This window comes from Cricetulus griseus, chromosome 8 (genome assembly GCF_003668045.3).
Source record: "Cricetulus griseus strain 17A/GY chromosome 8, alternate assembly CriGri-PICRH-1.0, whole genome shotgun sequence".
In the NCBI taxonomy this organism is placed as follows: domain Eukaryota; kingdom Metazoa; phylum Chordata; class Mammalia; order Rodentia; family Cricetidae; genus Cricetulus; species Cricetulus griseus.
The window spans coordinates 53,639,176-53,660,908 of record NC_048601.1 but is presented as its reverse complement, the minus strand read 5'-3'; the positions used below and the strand labels follow the sequence as shown (position 1 = coordinate 53,660,908).

Here is a 21,733-nt window from a genome sequence, read left to right as displayed (position 1 = left end):
TACAAGCTGACCTCAGTTCCATCTGGAGTCTCTCTGTGTCTTGGTTGGCTGAGATGTGAGCAAGTCACGTGCTGCTCCAGCCACCTGAAAGCTACCACAACTTTCCTGCCATGAATCTGAGAGCTAAAATAAAATCTTCTTCCCCTAAAATGCTTCTGTTAGGCATTTTGTCCCAGTGACAAAGAAAGTAATGAAGCCGGGCGTTGGTGGCGCACGCCTTTAATCCCAGCACTTAGGAGGCAGAGGCAGGCGGATCTCTGTGAGTTTGAGGCCAGCCTGATCTCCAGAGCAAGTGCCAGGATAGGCTCCAAAGCTACACAGAGAAACCGTCTCGAAAAACCAAAAAAAAAAAAAAAGGAATACAGCTGCCCTTCTCCCTTCCCCACCCTCTCCTGGTTCAGCCTGCAGACTGCCCAGCCCTTGCTACCACAGCCCTTGCTGCTTCTTTCTACATGTTACCTCTCAGTCCACACTACCAAAAATAGGCAAGGAGAGGCCACTCTGGGGGAGTCTGGTGCTGCAACACCAGGGGAGGCAGCCTAGGAGGGTGTCTCCCAATGTGCAGAGAGTGAGAGCACTCAGGTCTAAATGGGATGTCTTTATGAAACTCCTTTTAGGGCTCTGGGCCGAAGAGAAGGCAGAAAGGTTGCAAGAGCCAAGGGTGACAGATGACTCCAAGGAGACAACATCTTCCAGGCACAAGCCTGATACACGTATGAACTCACAGAGACGGTGACAGCGTGCACAAGGCCTGTAACAAGTTCAAACCAAACGGATCCCAGGTACTTAAGCTGTGGGTTGTGACCAAAAATGGGGCTGAATAAAAAGTATGGAGCTTGTGAAATAAAAATGAATGATTTAATTACAGAAAACAAAGACGTTTAATATTTTCCTCCCAGCATTCCTCAGCATGCAAGGAATAAATTAGTATATATTTAGATTTGTATTGTGTTAGAATGTTTGATTTCAAAAATTGCTATTTGAGCTGCATACTTGAGTTTCATAAAAAAAAATTGTTAATGTTGGCTTGGGATTAGGGCAGAATTTCCAACCATTTCTGAGATAACTCTAAACATTCTTTGTATTTATGCAAAGCAATATTCTCAGCATTGACAATTATGAAATTAAAAAATTGATTAATTATGAAAAACACTGATATTGTTCTACCTTCCTTGGTATCAAATTTTCAGCCAAGATTTGCTGTATGTAAAAATAAACAAGCCCACCAATCTCAATTTAGAATGCAAATTTGCTCTCATCTTTAATAAATGGAGAGATTATGTGGGTACATAAGATTTCCTAAAAATAAAATTATGACTTATTACCAGTAGATGTTCAATTTGTGTATCTAATGTACATACACATTTGAGATCATGTGAAGTCGTTTAGGTTAAAAGGGATCACAAGGGAAAAAATTTTGAGCTTTGGCAGGGCCTTCCAGGCTTCAGAGGCCGGGACAGCAAGGCTGGTACAAATGTTTGAAACAGGCCTAGTTGAGCCTGCACCTACAGACAGGGTAAGCAGCTGCGGTTTGCTGAGCATTTTCTCAAATCCTCTGTGGAGTTTCTCAAATTCTCTCTAGATCACAGGTGCTAAGACTAACCATGGCCGCCAATTAGATTCGATGTTTTTGTTTACGTTTTCAGGCAGTTGAACTTCAGTAAGAACTTTGTAACTTGAGCCGGAAGAGCGGGCTCAGGTGATAAAAATGTTTGCACACCGTGTGTCCTTATTTGACTGGGAGCAAGCCTGTTAGCCCTCTGGCCTTCTTTCCAAATATTGCCCACAGGATTTGTCTGGACAAGGGTGGTTAGGGGTTCATTTGTTGGGGGTGGCTCCAGAATACTATGTACTATAGTTACGTGCTGTTGCTGTGGTAAAAGAGGCTGAACTATGGAGGAATGCTGCTTACTGGCTTCATCTTGATGGCTTGCTCAGCCTGCTTTCTTACAACGTAGGACCGCCTGCCCAAGGGTAGCACCCCTCCACAGTGGTCTGGGTGCTGCCACATTAATCACTAGTCAAGAAACTGCTCCACAGGCTTGCCTACAGGCCAATTAGAAGGAGGCATTTTCTCAATTGAGTTTCTCTCTTTACAGGTGATCCTAGTTTGTGCCAAGTTGACAAAACAAACAAACAAACCAAACAAAAACCCCAGCACAGTATGTCACAGGGATGGTGTTTCAGGGATTGTAGTGACCTAGGAACCTCATATTAAAACTGAATTGCAATGGAAAGTGATGTTTTATTCAGTTTCGGTAATGAAAACTTAAAAAAAATCTGTATTTCCTAGATATGGTTTTATTCACGATTCCCAATATAAAATGTAGACATCTATCCTTCCTGAAAAGTAACTATTTTGAGACTGGTGGAGAATCAGGAGCAGAAGGTACTGCAGAGATGCTTCTGGGTGGCAGTAGCCGTAGTAAAATGACAATGAAAACAATAATTTCAAGAACAGCAGAGCATACAAGCTCGATACTGCACCATTGAAAAATGGCAAGTGACTGCTCCTCGGCCACACTCCTGAGCAGTAGATGGCCTAGTTAGTTCACTTGCACACGCGGCTGTGCTAAGGGGCGTAGCTTAGCCTTGGGAAGGCTTTGGAGGTGGGGCGAAACTGCCCGGGGGCGTGGCCGCTCAATAGGCGGGCACTCTCGGTAGGTGTGGTCTCGAGGGCGGGAGCGAGGCCCCGCTGCTGTCCAGTGCGCCGGTGGCCGGTGCGCAGCGTTCTCAAGTTCTCGGTGGCGTTGTCCGCATCGTCCTCCAGGCGACCGCCCGCGTCCCGGTTCCTGAGCAAGCTCGGCCCTGCCGGGAGTGACATCGAAACCCTGGAGCAGTCACCGTCGCCACCGCCGCCGCCGCCGCCGCCGCCGCCGCCGCCGCCTCCCGGGCGCACACTACGCCCGTCAAGGGGAAGGTGGCAGTGGTCCCCAACCGCCGCCTGGGCACGGTCCGCGGCGGACTAATGTCCTCGCCACCCGGCCGTCGCGCCCGTCTGTCGTCCCCTGGGACCAGCCGCCTGTCCTCCGAAGCCCGCGAGGAACTGCGGCGCCGCCTGAAGGACCTCATCGAGGGCAACCGGGTGATGATCTTCAGCAAGAGCTACTGTCCACACAGCGCGAAGGTAGGCGGGGCCGGCCGGAGCGGAGCTAGGGGCGGGGCTTGATGGGCAGGGTCTAAGCAACTCCTGGTGGGAGGAGCGAAGTGGATGTAGACGATTGGACGTGGTGGGAAGGAAGGGAGGAGCGTGGGTGAAGGGGCTGGGCGAGTTCAGTGAGTCGGGGCCTTGAGGGTCTCCGCACGAGCTCAGTGGGCGGGGCGAAGGTGGAATTCTCCGATTGGCGCCTGGTGGGCGGGGCGGGCGGGGCTGAGCACTCTTAGTGGGCGGGGCGAATATGGAGCTCCCTGGTTGGCGGCTGATGGGCGGAACCGTAATGGGGGACCTGGTGGGTGGAGCTAATGGGGAGGGTCTAAGTGGAGCTCAATGGGCGGGGCCTAGTGGATGGGGGTGTGGGTGGAGCTTAGTGGGCGGGTGGTCCCGAGCTGATAGCCTCGGAGGGTGGGCGGAGTAGCCCTTTCAGTGGCTTCGCCTAGGCGTGTTGTGGGGTTGAATTCTTGTTTCTGAGCATAGTTGCTTACCTGTTCCGACAAGCCACCGGGTCCCAGGAGGCAGACACCTAGTGAAACGCTTGCCTTCCAACCTGATATGGGCTTAAGTTTATCAAAGTTAAAAAAAAAAAACCAACACCCAACGTTTGACATTGTCCTACTAAAAGGGAAGAACGAGGGATGGCAAGGTTGATTGAAGTTAGATCCAGATCCCGCTTGTTAATTAGCGTGTTTGACTCCTTGACCAGGTTTCAGAACGAGGTGGGGCCTTGACTTCCACTTCTAAGGTGAAGGTAGAGGAGTTTTCAAGTCGTGGCTAGTTTAAGCTCTGTTGAACACTCCTAATTTGGGGCTAGGTGGACATTCAGCATTGTTACCATATTATTAATTCAAAAAAATCATCGTCTTAGAAATAAACCTCTGGCAGGAAGATGAAAAATGGGAATGTTCAATATTTTGATGTTTACTTAACATTATCTGAAAGTTAAGAGCCTGATATATGACTTAGTGGCAGCAAGGAAGGCCCTGGGTTCCATTTCTAACACTGTTTAAAAGGGGGGAAAAGATGTTGAGGCAGGAGGATCAGGCATTCTAGGCCAGCCTGGGCTACTATAAAAGTCCCCATCACAAGAAACAACAAATATTGCCAGCTCTAGGACCCAGATTCGATCCCCAGAATTCATAAAAATGATGTGTATAGTGGAATGCACTTTATCCCAGTTCCTGGAAGTCAGAGACAGTAAGTCCAGACTACCTAACCTGTATGTTTCAGGCCAATAAGAGACTTTATTGCAAAGAAACTGGACAGACAGACCATCTTCCTGGGAATGGCACCTGAGGTTGTCCTCTGGCCTCCACAACTGCAAGTGTATACGTACACACACATATAAAGATGCATTCATTTAAAAAAAAAACAATAAAATGACACTAGCAGCATGGAGACTCCTGGATGTTCCCTCCCTCCCCACAGGGTAACCACATTCCTTATGCTTCTCTGAGTCACTAGATGCATACACATCACTAACAGCACTCTGTTCCTTTTGGCCTACACGGGCCCTTATGTAAGTAAAATCACATATTGTTTTACAGTTGTTCCCTCAGCAGTTTTGCTTAGAGGCTCATACTTGTTAGGACCTGTAGCTCTGCCTCATTGCTTCCCACTGGTAGGATGTTCCCTTGGCTAGCATTGAACTTGTGGTAATTCTCCTGCCTCAGTCTCTCAAGCACTGGGATTGCAAACATGAGCCACCACAACTGGCTCAATATTTTGGTTTTTCGAGACAGGTTTTCTCTGTGTTGCTATGGAGGTTGTCCTGGAACTCACTCTGTAGACCAGGCTGGCATCGAACTCACAGAGATCCGCCTGCCTCTGCCTCCCGAGTGCTGGGATTAAAGGTGTGCGCCACAAATGCCCAGCGACTGGCTCAATATTTTGATCTTAAAAACAATATGGCTAGATGTCTATCCTTTGATACCTCTGGAAGCACACACCTGACTGCCTTACCAAGTGTGCTTTTGAGCCACACTTGATTCTAGCTGAAAAACCCAGAAGCGATGGTGTCTTTCAGCTGATTGATAGAATCAATCACAGTGTCAGGGAGTTTTCAAGTGCTTACACAATTTGGCGTGTGCTAGTGAGTGTGTCACAGCTCTTGCTCTACAGCTTTGCTGACAGCTGCTGTTTTTCACTTTTGTAGTTCTGGTAGATAATGCCCTTTCTTTGTGGCTTGAATTTTTCATTTCCCTAATGAAGTCCATATGTTTATGGCTTCATTGAGTTTTCTCCTGTGAACTATTAAGACTATTTTATTCTTGTTTTTCTTTTGTTGGGCTAATTTATAGGTTTTCTTTGTATAATATAAATACTAATCCTTTGGTTATATGTTGGAAGATCTCCCTGATTCTCTTTATTGAATCTTTTGGTAATTGAGGTTTATGAGTTTTACACAATGAGACCTGTCCCCATTTCACTCCCCCTTCATGGTGTGTGATTTTCAAGTCTTATTTAGGACTTATAAACATATTCTCCTGTTTGGCTCCTGCAAGTTTTGTAGTATGATTTCCATACTTGTTCTCTTTAATCCACTGGGAGTTAGTGTTGGTGAAATCCACTTTTGTTCTGTTTCTTTATGAGCTCAGCTGCTGCTCCTGTTTTTCCACACTGAGGAGTCCATCCTTTCCATCAATCCGATCTTAATATGTGCCGGTCTCTTTCTTGGTGTGTGTGTGTGTGTGTGTGTGTGTGTGTGTTGGTATTTTGGTATTTAGTGGAGAGCAAGACACTTCTTGATGCAGGGTTTTTTAACAGTCCAAACTGGCCTTGAACTGTCCAGCCTTCCCTGCTTCTGTTTGGATGGTAGGTCTTCCAGTGAGTTCCTGGGTGGTTTTTTTTCTAGGACATATACATCCTGGAAGCCTATTTTTTGGTGACCATTCACTGGCTGATTTTGGGATGGTTTGTTTATGAGCTTATTAAATGTGTGACTCACGATCCATTGTAGTTTCCACATTTGGTCCCTACAGCAATCAAGAAGAAAGATTTGTTCCTTTGTTGAAGTGGTAATGCCATTTAACAAGTGTTAGTTATTGGGTATTTAGCATTGTAGAGATGTGAACATGGTTCTGCCCTCCTCCCCAGGAACTTGGGGTAGCTGAGCAGTCAGCTAGCCAGCTCTCAAGTGCAGCAAGAAGAGCTTGTGATAGATCAGGGCTGTGGCAATGAGGCAGGCAGACAGTAGCTACTTCAGATGATCTGGACAGGCTAAGAAAAGGACAGGTGGGCTTGTCCTCTGGGGTAAAGAAGAGGTCTGCCTGTAAGGGAAGGCACTTGACATAGGACTTTGTGTCAAGGAGAGGACAAAAGGAAGGAAGGAAATGTGTCTGAATACAAGGAGTAAGAAAGGAAACTGGGATGGGAGCTCCCAGAAAATGGCTGGAATTTATTTTGAAGGTTTAAGTGTCTCCAGATGTTTTACTGATAAGTGTGAATTTAAAATTATGGTAAAGAAATGTTAGCCCAGAGCTGAAAGGAGTGACCTGGCTGTCACACGAACCTCAGTAAGCTATGGAGACAGATGGACTCACAGGCAAGATAACCCAAGCAAACCATGGCAAAATACCTGGATTTAAAAAAAAAAACAAAAACAAAAAACACATTTGATGCATCAATAGAGTAGAGGTCAGTGACATTGGGTGTGGGGAGTGGAGGAAGTCCTGAGTGAGTGAAGTCCTGAGTGAATATTTACTGTTGGCACCGACTCCAAAGTTTCAAACCTATGGGAAAATGGCAAAACCTTCCTCAGGCTATGCTTAGAGAAATGACAAAGCCCTTGCTCCTGGTCTGAGTGCTAAAGTAAGTAGTGTGTACATAAAAAGTCCATCGTAGCTTCTGTTTACTACTTCCCTGGGTACTTGCAGCCTTGAGGACTGCTCCCCTACAGAGACTGTTCCTACTAATGTCACTTACACTTACTTCCTTGGTTCACCTGTCTACCAGAATCCCTGTCTCCTTGGTTCACCCGTTTGCAATAACCCTGCCCGCCATTCCCCCACTTCAATTCTATATGATCCAATGCTTGGCTGGGTGAGGGGATGCTGAGGTTTCGCCATCCAAGGTATCAGACCACCATTTTTTTGTGTATCTATGCATTTGTCTTTTCTTTATTCCCTTGCCACCTTCAGACAGGTTCAAGTCCCTGGAACCACATGCAGGGACTCAGAAACTGGACAGAGTCACATTGTTGGCTGTCACCACCACTGTCCCTCTCCAGAACTAATCAGACAGAGTCTCACTGTTGGCTGTAATTGCCACAGTCTCTCTCCAGAACTTTTCAATCTGAAATTCTAAACCCACCAACACAGTAACTAATGTTTCCAGCATCCCAGTCTTCAGCACCTCACCAAAAAGTGAGTTTGATCACTCCAGGTGCTACATATATAAGTGACATCATTCAGCATTCGGCTTGTTTTGCTTAGTGTAATGTCCTCAAGGTTAGTCCATCTTGTAGCGTGATCTGGAATTTTCCTTGTTCTTCAGGGTAAATAATAAACCATTGTGTGTGTGCGTGTGCGCCTTCCCTATCAATACAGGCACCCGTTGATACTTGCCTTGCTTTTGGCTGTTGTGAGTGATGCTGCAATGAACATAAGTGAACACACCCATGTTACAGATGTCTCTAGTTGAATTTTTCCATGGTGGTGGCCCTCATTCACCAGCAGATTAGCTTGTCCCTCAAGTGGCTATTGAGTCCTCTTATTTCTTGCCTGGTAGTCCAACTCCGTTGCCTTTGAACCAGGAGCTTCCCCACAGTCTGTTTCAAAAGAAGTCATCCAGGAGCTCTCTGCTGGTGTGGCCTGCCTCTTCCCCTTGCAAAAGCCCCACTTGATGTTCTTGAGCTGAAGGTGGGGACAGTGACCTAATTTTCCATGGGTGACACCTGGCTTCATGAGTAGGTTTCCTAATGGGCCTGCAGCATCTACTCTTCCTGGCTTACTCTTCTCTTCCTAGGACTTGACCTTACACAGGGAGCATGATCTGGACCGAGGATTTTCTACCAGCCATCTATGTAGAGGGTTTGACCTCAAATAGGGTTGAGTGGAGGAAGGGAGCCCCTGTCTTGAAGCGTCTGTGACTCAGGAGCTGAGAGATGCTGGCGACCTGCCATTTGAGGAGATACTATTTTGGAAATAGAGTTCCTGCCAGGAGAGGAAAAAGGGGCAGGACCAGGCTACAGGACCATAGACTCTGCTTTTCTTTAGGAAAAATTTTTCTGGAATACATGTTCATTTGCCGAATGCTCTTAGGAGAGCTTCAAGATGTGAAAGGGTTACTCTTAGATAATTTCCGTGATGACAGATGTGTCATCAGGTCTGCTTAGGGCTTGGGGGCCTCCTGGTTTTATCTCAAGGGTGGAGGGTGTTGAAGGATGGTGTCACAAAATGGCTATGAAAAGACCAGTGGCTGCCGTTGGGTGAACAGGAGGAGACAAAGCTGGTGGCAGCAGGAACACTTGAGATAGAGTTACTGTTGGGAACTAGAGAGTGGAGCAGTTCAACACAGCGAACTAAGACTTGGTGATTGTTGTCACTGGATGGGTGATGGGGAGGTTAGTGTGACCTAGAAGATGTCTGTATGACTGTAGGCTCTGGGAGATACCCACACTGTGGTCTCTCAGTCAGACTTTTGATGGGCAACTGGTAAATAGGTCTTAGTAAAACCATCATCATGCTCTCAATTTCTGTCCTAGAAGGCAGAGTGTGTGTCTGGTCCATTGTTGCATCTTGTGGACTTGGGATCGTGGTTGATTCGTCCTAAATGCTTGATGATTGATTTAGTTAGAGGAACTTAATGGCTGTTGAGAGGAAGCACAGAAAAAGGAAGCGATATGGTTGAAGATTTGCATTGAGGCATGGCACCCGTGGAAGAATGCCAGGAGCCTGTCCTGAGCCAGAAAAGAGATTTGGTTAGAAAAGTTCATTAGGAGTTAGAAGGAGACAAAGAGTAAAAGAATGGAGGTGGCAGACTGGGTTACTCTAGGTCAGTGTATAGAGGAAAATAAGAACACCGTGGACCAAACTCATGTCCCTAAAGATTACCTGTGTTGGACATCTCTTATCACTATATGTCACATGGCACCTTTCATAGCTGCTAAACCTTTTGAGAGCACGAAGCTCACAAGGGTTTCTCTTACAGGTTAAGGAACTGTTTTCATCCTTAGGAGTGGAGTATTACATCCTGGAACTTGATCAAGTTGGTGAGTAGTTGTCAGTAATGCTGCTATTTGTAGGAAAAGCCAACATGGCTGTTCCACTTACTTTGTTCAACTCAATTTACTTTCATGTCTTCCTGTCAAATGAGCTCTTTTTGTTTATATTCAACCACATAGAAGATGAACCTTCATATAACAAACAATTTGATAAAAATTTTCCATATTTGAGGGCAAGGCATGGGAAGCTGTTGGCTTCTAACTTTAAAGTGCTTGAGGCATTGGATACTTTCCTGCCAGCATTCTACAAAATAGATTTAATAAACTGTCATTTATAGAAAGGAATCCATTCCATTTCCTGGTTGTGCTACCCATGGGCAAGAACATGTTAAGTTTTCAGCTTAGTTTTGAATCTTGTCATCTATGGCCATGACAGTCACTGAACACTTCACATTTACTGTTCTTTGCAGGAATTTGGGATGTGATAATGTCCAGAAAAAACAAAACAAAACAAAAAAACAAAAAAACCCCCAAAAAACCAAAAACCAAAAAAAAAAAAAAAACCCAAAACTTTCAACTTTGCCTTCATGGCACAGGCTTTTCATCAAGTTGCCTTAAGAAGCAAGGTACTCTCGTTTCTTACCCTAAGTGTCAAGTCCTAAGTATCATGGCCCAGTTGTATCTTCCAAGAAGGAGGGTGAATTTCAGACCACACTTACAAAACCTTTTTGTTTGTTTGTTGTTTCAAGACAGGGATCCTTTGTGTAACTTTGGAGCCTGTCCTGGAACTTGCTCTATAGAGCAGAATAGCCTCAAACTCACAGAGATCCTCCTGCCTCTGACTCCCGAGTGCTGTGATCAAAGGCGTGTGCCACCACTGCTCTGCCATCAAAAAACCTTTAAACTTAATCATAGGAAGAAGCATTTTCTTGCTCGTTATAACAGGTTTCACTTGGGTTTTGTTTCTTAAAGGATACTTGTCCCTTGATTGTGGCAAAGCTATTGCGTATGCAAAAGCTAACCCAGATGCTTTGTCCTGAAAGGAATCCATAGGTAGGCCTTTGGGTTTAAGGTGTCCTCTGAAAGTGAAGCTGCTTTCCCATCTTGAGTCATTATTTCATAAAGTCATGGAGCACACTGGCCTGTCATGGAAATGAACTTGTAAGCAATGATCAGTGAGCATTGAAAGATTTGAGCTCTGCTAGGGGACCCTTTATAGTGTCTTCAGATGCTGTTTTATTCTTTAGATGATGGGATCAACGTTCAGGAAGTGCTGACCGAAATTAGTAACCAGAAAACGGTGCCCAATATTTTTGTGAATAAAGTGCACGTGGGCGGATGTGACCGAACTTTCCAGGTAATGATCGTCATCACTCATGGTCCTTGCCATTGTTCCCATTGTAATTTAACCAGTGTCAGAGGGGAGTACCAGAACAGCACAGAGGCTGGTGCCCAAGAGAGGTTCCCAGTGGCTCCAGAGCAGCTCACGAGGCTCCATCCCTTCCTAGATATATATAAGCTGTTAATTTCTATGAAGACAGACCCTTCTTCAGTAGTGTAGCTGACAGCAAGTTCACACAGCAGCCCATTTAAACTAAACTACACTTAAAATCATACCTTCGTTGTGCCCTATCTGAGGTAAAGAGAGATCTGTTCATATGTCCCCAGGAAGAGTGACAGGTGGTCGATGGGACCAGGACAAGTCTCTTCCTCCTGATAGTGGGCGAAACAGTCTGTTCCCCAACAAGAATTGGTGGACACAAACACTGTTGTCCAGGGAATTAGCACTCTTGCCAGAGCTGCCAATACTGGATGCAAAGCATAGGGCTTTTAATTTCTTGATTCTTAGAATGCAGGTAATGCATAGGAGCTATTTTGGTAGACAGTAACAGATTAAAACTGTGTGTATATGAAATGTGGCTCAGGAGTAAAGTGACTGCCTAGCATGTGAGAAGCCCTGGGCTTGGCCTCCCTTTAACGTTTAGTAAATAAGGCCCTTGTTCTATAGTTATTTTTATTGCAATGCAGTTCTGTTTTAATCCCTTATGTAGGTATGTAAGCACTAGTAACCAATGATTAAGTACATATCTGAAACTTTAGTTAAGAGTAATTTTTGACTAGCAAGATCATCACATTGAATGTTAATCTCTGATCCACACGATTATGCCGTATTAGCCCTATTCTCCTGGAAGTGTCCCACCACTGTGCAGGTGCTAAGTGCTGTAGCTGCTCAGCACTCTATCTAACATCATCCATCCTAACCTTGAAGATGATGCAAGAGAATGATCTGGAATCCAAGGAGGTGGATTTTTCTGAGTCACATTAAATAAGGAGGCCAGGATAGTTTTTTTTTTTTTTTTTCTAGAATGTTTTCAAAACCATCTCCGGCACCATTCCCCAGTGGCCACATAGATGGTACCATTTTCCAGTGGTCACAGAGCACCTTTGAGTCCTGATGGTGATGTACAGAGCAGGGCTAGCTCTAGTCTGCTGCTTCCAAGGCAACAGGCTTTGCAAGAAGACCGGCTTGCTGAGTCACTTACCTGACCTCATATGAGCAGCTTCTCACCAAGGGGGTGAAAGGAGCAAGAGACTCCAGAGCCTGTCTTGTGGCCATTGGGAAAGAAACACTGATATGTGAGTGATAAAGGAAGTCGCTCAGCACAACTGTGGAATGAAGGGTCAGTTTGTGAGAGATCATGAAGACAGCTGCTGGTGCATAAAAGCAAGGTTTCAACTGAAGACTAGCCCAGAGGAACAAGGACTTGAAAAGTGACACTTGATCATTTTTCTGTGGAAAGTGGCCTCATTTGACACTGATAACTATCAGGATGTCTAGGTCACAGTGGACATAAATATATAACTGTTGGCATAAATTGTACTCTATTTAGATCTGGGTAGATTTATAGTCCCAACACAAATTTTTGACCCATCTTTCCTGAGGTCTTTCTTTGCTTTTCTTCTTTATTTTTTGGTGCCAGGAACCAAATGTGTGGCCTTGTGATTCACCACTAAGCTAAAGTACTCAGCATTGGGTATCTTTTAAATATATATATTTAAACGTGTGTGTTGGGGGGGTATGCTTGTGTGTGAGCATGTGCACAGATGCCTGCAGTGGGCAGAGATGTCAGATTCCCTGGGACTTCGGGTTCCAGCAGTTGCTTGCCTCCCATCGTGGTTCCTAGGAACTGAATTCAGGTTCTCTGCTAGAACGGTATGTGCTCTTGACAGATGAACCGTCTCTCCAGCTCCAGATATGTTTAGTCAAAGAATCCATGCTGGTTGGAAATGGAGTCGTGTGCTATTCTGTCTCCTTTGGCAATCTGTAGGCACATCGGAGCGGTTTACTGCAGAAGCTCCTTCATGAAGACTCGGCTAACGATTATGATCTCATCGTCATTGGCGGAGGCTCTGGTGGACTCTCCTGTGCGAAGGTGTGAACATGAGAGAACTATTGATGACTTCTCCAAGTTAACTGCAATCTTGCAGTCTAGGCTTTTATAATAACTGGTTTGATTGGGGGTGGAGGAGTATCTGACAAATCCAGACTGTTCACTTAAGGGGGAAGAAAATGGGGATAAGAAGGTGACAAGACACCTTTCCATGTGGTTATTTTTGTAGGAAGCTGCCAAATTTGGAAAGAAGGTCATGGTGCTGGACTTTGTGGTCCCCTCGCCTCAGGGTTCATCGTGGGGTAAGCTGTAGTTCTTGCTTGTCCTCTTTAATTAATTAATGTATTTACATTATGTATATTGGTGTTTTGCCTGCATGTATGTCTGTGTGAGGGTGTCGGATCCCTGGAACTGTAGTTACAGACTCTTGTGAACTGTCATGTAGGTGCTGGGAATTGAACTTGGGTCCTTTGGAAGAACAGCCAGTGCTCTTAACTGTTGAGCCATCCCTCCAGCCCTGGTCCTATGCTTTTGCAGGCAGCTTCTTTCCTGTAATCTCATGTAACCCTGCCTGGTCTCAGGAGGGTGAGCCGTACAATGGTGCAGACTCTACAAATGAATGCAAACAGTTGAGCTTTATGAAGAGAAAGGCAGTTCCTGGGCCCAGCACCCACACTTCTGCCATGGATTTTGCATGCATGCACCAGCATTTTCACATTGTTGCAGGCATGGTGCATATGCTCTGTCCTGCCCACTTTCTGTTTCTGTCTTAGTCTCAAAGCTGGACTTGATGACTGTATAGTGGCTGCTATTGTCATTGTCCCCCATCCTTTCCCTTGGGTTGCATGAGAAGCACACATGGTCCCAGCCATATACCTCTGTTGTGCAGAATGTTCATTTATGCTTCAAATGCATTCTTTTGTCTCTGGTCCGCTCTGGCCTAGAAGCCTGACATTTGTCTCTGGTTTTGTGGTTTCAGGTTGGGCTTTGCCAGTCTGGAGCAGGGGACAGGAAAATGGAAGCTAGGGCCCTGACATGTTATGGCTCATCATCTGGAAGGCCACACATGGTTTATGCCACTGTCTCTAGGTCCTGGCACTCGCTTTGGCCCCTTGCCCTCTTCTCATGGCCACTGCTATTGTTAGCTTTTGGTACTGCTCTGACTTTTCTTGCTCTTTTGTCCCAAATGTGTTGTAATTGCTCTAATGGACGGGATTCTGCCTGACAGTGCTTTCTTGTTCCTCCCACATTTTACTGGGATAGGTAAAATATGGGGGGAAAAAGCAACAACACAAAAAAATGTTGTTTGAAATTCAAGCTAATTCAAAGGCCTTAGCCTAGAACTCCTAGGGTGCATCAGTGTGCCTTGCTTGTTCTTTGACTGGTCTGGGTGTACCCTTGACCTTTTCCCTCTTTTTGCTTCTTCCCTGTTTTTCTCCTCTCCTATCCAAAAAAGATCCCACTAGTCTGTAGACTAGAAGAAATTGTAGCTGGAGAGAATTCCTTACTTGGGTCCTGCCCATTTTGTTGTACAGGCCTGGCCCATTTTGTGTAGGTCACAAGAGTACACAGTCCTGGCCTGTTTTGTGTAAGTCACATGGTGTACACAGGCCTGGCCCATTTTGTGTAGGCCACATTCAGAGTAGATGCTACCAGACAGTTTTTGAGGACTGACAGTTGGCTCAGAGGAGTGAGAGTTAGGAAGAGGCTAGAAGCTGTCATTCCAAGGCTAAGGCAGCTCTTGTCCTTTGAGTATCAAACACAAGTGATCCAGAGCTCTTCATATAGACCGGTATTTTCACCCACTATTGGGTCTTCTCCACCAATTACAAGTTAGATGGTCCAATTTACCATTTGTACGTCATTTGGAGGATGAAAGTTGTCTCTGCCACTGCCAATTGCATGTTTTAATAACCCCACATTGATGTGAGAAACCTCATACAAGCACTTGGGTAATGTTGACACGTTACTTTCTTTTCAGGCCTTGGTGGCACCTGTGTAAATGTGGGCTGTATTCCTAAGAAGCTGATGCACCAAGCAGCCCTCCTGGGTCAGGCCTTGCAGGACTCAAGGAAATATGGCTGGGAGTATAACAAGCAGGGTGAGTGGGGCTGGAAAACCCCAACAGGCTGAATCCATGACTCTGCGGTTGCTTCTGACATTCACTCAGTAAGCATGACAACTGTGCTTACCAGCTACAGAGGCCACAACGCCAGCTGCTGCCCTGGGACTTAGGCCTAGAGACAAAACTTGAGCAAGTCCAGCAGAAGGTGAAAGGCGGTGATGGCCATTTTCATTTTTGCCAGTGTGAAGAAAGAATGAAAGTTTGTTGTGGTGGTGGTAGTGAATCTGTGTTAAGCATCTTGGCTGAATCTCTTTCCCGTTTACTGTCCAGGCTCTGCCATGCAAGGTAATGGCAACAGATCCTGCCCAGAAGCATCAGCAGCTCTGCAGAGCACATGAGGGGTACCTGATGCACCCTGCAGCATCAGAGGAGCACCAAGAAAAGCTTTGTTATATTAGCCACCCCTTCTCCCTTTTTCTTTGGAGACAAAGTCTTGCTCACTATGTTCACCAGGTGGGATATGAACTCCTGGCCTCAAGTGATCCTCTTACCTCTACCTCTTGAGCAGCTGGACTACCATGCCCAATTCAAGCTGCATCTTGAAAGTCACAGAGGAGGAGGACTTTAGGACCAGAAGCAGGTTGACCAGGCCTGCAGGTGTGAGAAAACAGGGTCTATGGGGGGTGGGTACAGTGAAGATGGTGGAAGAGGTGACCTTAGAGAGCTAAGCAGTTAGGTAAGAGGGGGGTCAAGCTCAGGCAGGAGAGAGGCTGCAGCTTGGAGTCCAGATTCCTCCTGAAGCATGAAGGAACTTAGAAAGGGGAAGAGGTGAGAGAGAGGAGGCAATAAATGCTACAGACCTGAGCAAAGATGGGCTGAGGGTGGGAGGTGGATTTAGGGACGCTGGTGATGGAGATGTGATTGACTGCGGTGGCCAGCTAGACACAGAGGTGGGGGTCTTCATGGTGGCTGCATCAGAAGACCTTGTGGAGGTTTTAAAAACCGTGAATGAGTCGGCTATCTCTAGATACCTTGATGCAGATGAGGGCAGTGCCTGTCTAGAGTATTACAGGCAACTGACAACCATAGACCCAGCAGTAAGGTGGAGGAGAGAGACAGCTATTAGGTTGCACAATGGGTGTGGGCTGTGGCTCGCTGAGAGGGATGACACAGGCAGGCCCAGTTAGTACCTGGGCGTGTTAGCTGAGACTAGACCCATTTCACCAGGCGACTCACTGGAGAGTATCACTGTAGGACCTGCTGGGCTGTAGATGGCAGCACGCCTCTCTACTTGCCCGTGGATCTCTGATTTAAGAGCACTCCTCCATGAAGCCTTATGTTGCTTCACATTCCACACAGAGCATCTGCAGAACATCCTAGAAGGTTAGCTCCCTGGGGAAGGGTCGTGTGGAGAGAGAGCCGAGCGAGAGCTCTGAAGCAGAGTCACAGCATATGGAGATAAAGTAGGGGCTGGCGATGTACATAGATTGACAAGACTAGGAAAGCAGAGGCTGCGATAGTTTCAGACTCAAGAAAAGTTGAGACTGAAGTAACTATAATACGAAGTGAATCCAAAATCACAAAAGTCCATCCTCTCGAGGTGAGCCTGCGACAAGCATGAGTGTCTTAAAGGAATATGTGTGTAGCTCCTGAGGGCTCACAGTAGGTAGCAAGAGGGATCCTGGTCAGGGAAGTACAGTGGCAAGCCCTAGGGTCTACATGGTGACCTGAAGGCATTTGTGAAAATCTCACACCTACCATGCTTTAAAAACTCTGTCAGCAAAGCTAACATAAGAAACTTCTTTTCAGGGTGAAGACTGGAAAGGAAAAATTTACTGAAGAGCTTGATTCTGTGTTAAATATGAGTTGGAGCTGTCCAGCGCATAGCCACAGTGCCCCAGGGCCACCTAGTGCATGGCCTCCATGTCCCAGGGTCACCCTGTGCACAGCTCTGCTACCCCAGAGTCGCCTAGTGCTTGTCCACAGTGCCCCAGAGTTACCCCCTGCTGCATGGCTGTGCCCTGGCCACTGCACAGGGAAAAGGGACAGGAAAGAAAGGACATATGCTTGAAAAGGGCTAATGGGGGAAAAGGTCTAACTTTATGATCTGATATATCTAGAACATATAAAAGATGGAGCTTAGCAATATTAGAATTAATTAGTTCAGTTAGTGTGAAAATCACATTTTTTACTTGCCAGCCATAACAAGCTAAAAATATAGTGAAAAATGACAAAAATGATGAGATGCCTTGGAGCAAAGCTAACCGTGTACATGGGAAGACTGTTAGTGCACACCAAAAAGTACTGTGAATTAGAGGGGTTGTCTCAATATTGTGAAGAGGCCATATCTCAAGATTAGCTCATGACTATGCAGACCCAGCACCACCCGAGACTTTATTTTCCCCCTTCAAAGCTCAAAAGTGATCATTTTAAAGTTTATATTGAAAAATAAACCTGTGAGACTAGCTGAGCTTTCTCTGAATGGAGGGCGATTTTTCTTATCTGATTTAACAGTGAATGAATAGACACTGGGTGGAACACAGCCAGGCCCTAGGTTTCTCCTGGGGGAAGCTCAGGGGATCTGGTTATTCGCAGGATATGCAGGCTGATACACAACCAGGTTTGGGACTCTCATATTTTATAGTAAAGGTCGCTTGGCTTGTGAGGAGAATGGACAGGACCCCTGAGTCAAAGTTCCCCAGAGGGTTGGAATGAAAGGTCTTCTAGGGCTGGAGTTGGCAAAAATGTGCCACTGTGGAGAACATTGCATCATGAGGGTATGCAGTAACGAAAGTGACCTTTCCAGGCTGCAAAACCACAGAGCTCTCCTTATGGTGCCCTGGAAAGGCCTGATGTCCACACTGACTGTGCTGGGGGCTGGGGAGGGGCTTTCTAAGAGAGAGATGGAACCCCACCCCTAAGTTACCGGTTTGTTTTCTAGACTTTCATCCAATTACGAGCAGACTGCACAGGCAGGCCCTGTGTCTTATGACTGTGGAGCTACACAGAGGCGGGTGTGAACCTCCAGATCCGATACCTGTAGACAAGATATAGTCCCACCTAGAAGATGTGGGGTAGAGAAAGGTCCAACAGTTAAATCCTAGCCTCATGCCAGAAAGAACTGGTCAATAGTGTGAGATAAAAGGCAACTCTGAGTTGAGGTTTCCTTTATTATAAAGAAATGAAAGGACCTGGCAGAGCACTTGCCTAGTGTGTACGAGGCCCCAGGCTCCATCCCCAACACTGAGAAAACAACAGAGATACTAACATGAAAGCGTTTCACAGGGAGCCAAATGGGAGTAGAAGCGGCAAGACCGGCCAGGTGAGTGGACTGTGATTACTATCACTGTCTGCTGGCTGGATTCCTCTGGCTCTACCTAGATAGAGGTCCTGGTGTTCAGCAGGGTGTGGATTCACAAAGGACAGAGCAGCAGCAGATGGCGCCCTCTAGTGTTACAGTTCTTGGGCTGCGTCAGGAGCAGGGAGGGTATCTTGGTGGTTTAGGAAGTGGGGGATTCCTTAGCCCTAGGCAGGGTGGGTGTGGCAGCTTGCTATGGCTGCCTCAGCTCACAGCTCCACGGGCAGCTCTGACTCTTCAGGAGTCATTGCCACCTCTGCCCCTTGTCAAGAGCTCTGGTGGTTTCCATAGCCCTAACCTTGGCCTCTAGTTGCCTGTTCCATGCAGGGCAGCTCCTACTCATTTGCTGCCAAGGCCTCACTAGGAACATGGCTCCCCTTTTTCTGTTGCCTGGCCTTCTGGCTGCTCTCCACAGCTCCACCTCTGCTGCAGCTGTTATGGCAGTGGCTGCTCCACAGTCTGTTTGTTGTCCCTGCTGCTGTTTTCAGCTCAGCCTGCTCTACTAAAAATAAGCAAGGATGACACCTTGGGATAAGTATTTTACTTGGCCTAATATTGCAACCCTAGGGGATGCAGCACAGTTTAGTGGGTTTTGTTTGTTTGTTTGTTTGCTTGTTTTCAGATGATTCATTGTGTGAGGGGATGTCTTAGGGTTTCTACTGGTGTGAAGAGACATCATATGACCATGGCAACTCTCATAAAGGAAATAATTAGGGTGGCTTGTGTACAGTTCAGAGGTTCAGTCCATTACCATCATGGCAGGAAGCAAGGCAGCATGCAGGCAGACATGGTGCTGGAGAAGGAGCTTAGAGTGCTTATATCTTTTTTTAAAAAATAGATCTTTATTTATTTATTATATATACACTGTTCTGTCTGCATGTATGGTTGGACACCAGAAGAGGGCACCAGATCTTGCCACAGATGGTTGTGAACCACCATGTGGTTGCTGAGAATTGAACTCAGGTCCTCTGGAAGAGCAGCCAGTGCTCTTAACCTCTGAGCCATCTCTCCAGCCTCGAGTACTTATATCTTGATCCGAAGGCAACAGGCAGTGAACTGAGAAACTAGGCATGGCTTGAACATATATGAGACCTCAAAGCCCACCTCCACAGTGACACAATCCCTCCAACAAGTCCACACCTACTCTAACAAAGCCACAGCTCCTAATAGCTTCAATCCCTTTGGGGGCCACTTTCTTTCATACTACCACAGGGGAGCAGTGTTTATGTCCAGAGGAGGGGCACTGCCACCACAAAGACAACCCTTTCATGCAAAGGAAGGCTTCTGTTTGCATAGGTCATAGTCACCTTATTGTTCCTTTTAGCACCAAGCACAACAGTCTCTCTGCTGGGTCACCAGAGGAAGAACTCCCATTCTGGCCTGGGAAAGTGGCTACACAGTCAAAATGTTCACCAAGGCTTGCAACAACAGAAATTCCAGTGCAAAGTGTTTGAGTCAGCCCTGGACGGGGCTGCACCTTCAGGAGCTGGAGCAAGCAGCTGTGATTGCTATTCAGTTTGTTCAGGATTTCTGTAGAGTGGGTGGTGGCATGAGAGTAGTCCCACTGGCTGTTTGTCCTCTTGTTTAAGGCAACCAGGGCACAAGGAAACATCTTAACAGCTGCCAAGGAGGGAATTAAATCACTTACCTCCCGACCTCTTTGTTTATCTATAGGAAAGTGGACATCAGAAGCAGGGCTTGTATTGTGAGCTTCTTACACTGTCATATTAACAGTGCTGTACAATGCTCCACACCTGACCATGTCTGTCTCAACCCAGTGGGATGAGGGAAGCAGGTCCCAGGGCATAAGAAGGGTTTCTGGGAGGTGCTTCCTGACCGAGTGGCCCTCCCCTTGAATGGTGGGCATTGCCATGTGGGGTGTGCTCCTCTCTGTGGGCTTTTTGCCTTTTTCTTCTCAGAACTCTGTCTCTTCTCTCACACTTTGCAATGTAAAGGGGGAAGGAAGCGTAGCAGGCACAGGTCTTCAAACCAGTGATGTGGCTCATGTATGGTAAAACATAATCTACCTGTGTGTGATGGTGCACACATAATCCCAGGAGTTCAAGGCCGGACTGGGCTGCAGAGAAACACCCTGTTTCAAAAAGGAAAGAAATAGAAGCAACGAAACCTTCACTGTGTACTTTCACCCTGGCTATTTTCCAGTGAAACATAACTGGGAGACCATGACAGAAGCGATCCAGAACCACATTAGCTCCTTGAACTGGAGCTACAGGCTGAAACTTCGGGAGAAAGGCGTGGCCTACATCAATGCCTATGGGGAGTTTGTGGAGCCAAGTAAAATAAAGGTACTGTCTGGATTTGCTTGGTTCATTGTCTTCCGTGACTGTCTACTTGGCCTTGCGCTGAAATTAAAATTCCATGTTGCACATTAAGGACTGCAGCTGGCGTGTCACACACACAATGTGTGGCCTCACGTATGTGCTTTCCACACCACTGCTTGTTGATTACATGTCAAGATAAATTGTAGTATGTGCGTTTTAAAGAACTCTTAATTTAAAGGTATTGTTTGCCTTTTATTTCATTGTTATTCAAAATATTTAAACAGCTTGAAGTGCAACAGACTAAAATGAAGCATTTCAGCAGTGGGGAGCTTTTGGAAAATGAAAATGTGACCTTCAGTACGCAGCATTCAATAGGGGCCGCTTCACATGGCTAAGCATGTGGTGTGTGTATAGCATCAGGTCTCTGTAAGGAACGCGAGGTCATTTTGAATTGGAGTTAGGAAAGACATCAGCCATTGCCCTCTGTGGATCCCTGTGTGATTAGCGTCACCCTAGACATCTGGATAGTTTTGTACTTTTCTTTGCAAACACAGCATGAGATAATCTTGACAAGATCTTAGGTCCTTTTGTAGTCAGTTGCTAGACCAGCTGAGATGGGTGATGGTTGGTCTACTTGAAGTTGCCCCTTCAAACCCTCTAAACTCTGTAGCAGCACAAGGTAGTTTGTTTCTCAGCTGTCTAAAACCTGGCAGATGGTCGAGTTGCCCTTCCCCACACAGCCTCCTCTGTGGATGTCATCAACCCCACAGCTCAAGCTCAGAGCTGCTTCCCTCCGACCCTGCTCTCACTTGTCTGCTTCACAACTGTCTTAAGGAGCCACTGACTCTGGGTGTTGCCTTCCAGCTGGTTGTGTCATCCACGGTGTAAACGCCACAGTTGGCATTGGAATTTCTTACCTGGAAATGTCCTTTGAATTATTCATACAATGATAAATAACCAGTAACTCTTGCTGGCGCTCCTTAGCTGAAAATCTGTGGCATGGTATATGAGGGCCTTCATTTTAGCTCCAGCTGCCTTCAATCTTAAACTTCCAGGTCATTCAGGGCAGGAGTGTGAGCCAGAGCAGAGGCGGGGACCCCGGAAGAAAGCTGCTCACTGGCTTGATCCCTGGCTCATGCTCACTAGCGTTCTAATACAGCCTGCCCAGGATGGTTCTGCCTCCTACATCAGTCATCAGACAAGAGAATGCAATGTAGACTCCACACCAATCTGATAGAAGCAATTCCTTGGTTCTCTTCTTGTCTCCAGACCTTCTGTGAAGCCATCCTAAACTGGCTTTGTACCACCCCAGCCCCAGA

The 21,733-nt window shown here is 46.4% G+C and overlaps 1 protein-coding gene across 3 annotated transcripts in view; it reads left to right on the top strand.

The window, feature by feature from the left end:
• Nucleotides 1–2,896: 2,896 nt before the first annotated feature.
• Nucleotides 2,897–21,733, top strand: part of Txnrd3 (thioredoxin reductase 3) — a 34,025-nt gene continuing 15,188 nt past the window's right edge. For 2 of the 3 annotated variants that reach the window (XM_035448780.1, XM_027428848.2), the window contains exons 1-7: nucleotides 2,897–3,127; nucleotides 9,305–9,365; nucleotides 10,565–10,674; nucleotides 12,647–12,751; nucleotides 12,939–13,011; nucleotides 14,691–14,810; nucleotides 20,296–20,438. In XM_035448780.1, coding sequence (XP_035304671.1) covers nucleotides 2,969–3,127; nucleotides 9,305–9,365; nucleotides 10,565–10,674; nucleotides 12,647–12,751; nucleotides 12,939–13,011; nucleotides 14,691–14,810; nucleotides 20,296–20,438 — 771 coding nt within the window. In that variant the 5' untranslated portion in view covers nucleotides 2,897–2,968. The remainder of the gene's footprint in view (nucleotides 3,128–9,304; nucleotides 9,366–10,564; nucleotides 10,675–12,646; nucleotides 12,752–12,938; nucleotides 13,012–14,690; nucleotides 14,811–20,295; nucleotides 20,439–21,733) is intronic. The other variant, XM_035448779.1, reaches the window with a different exon arrangement.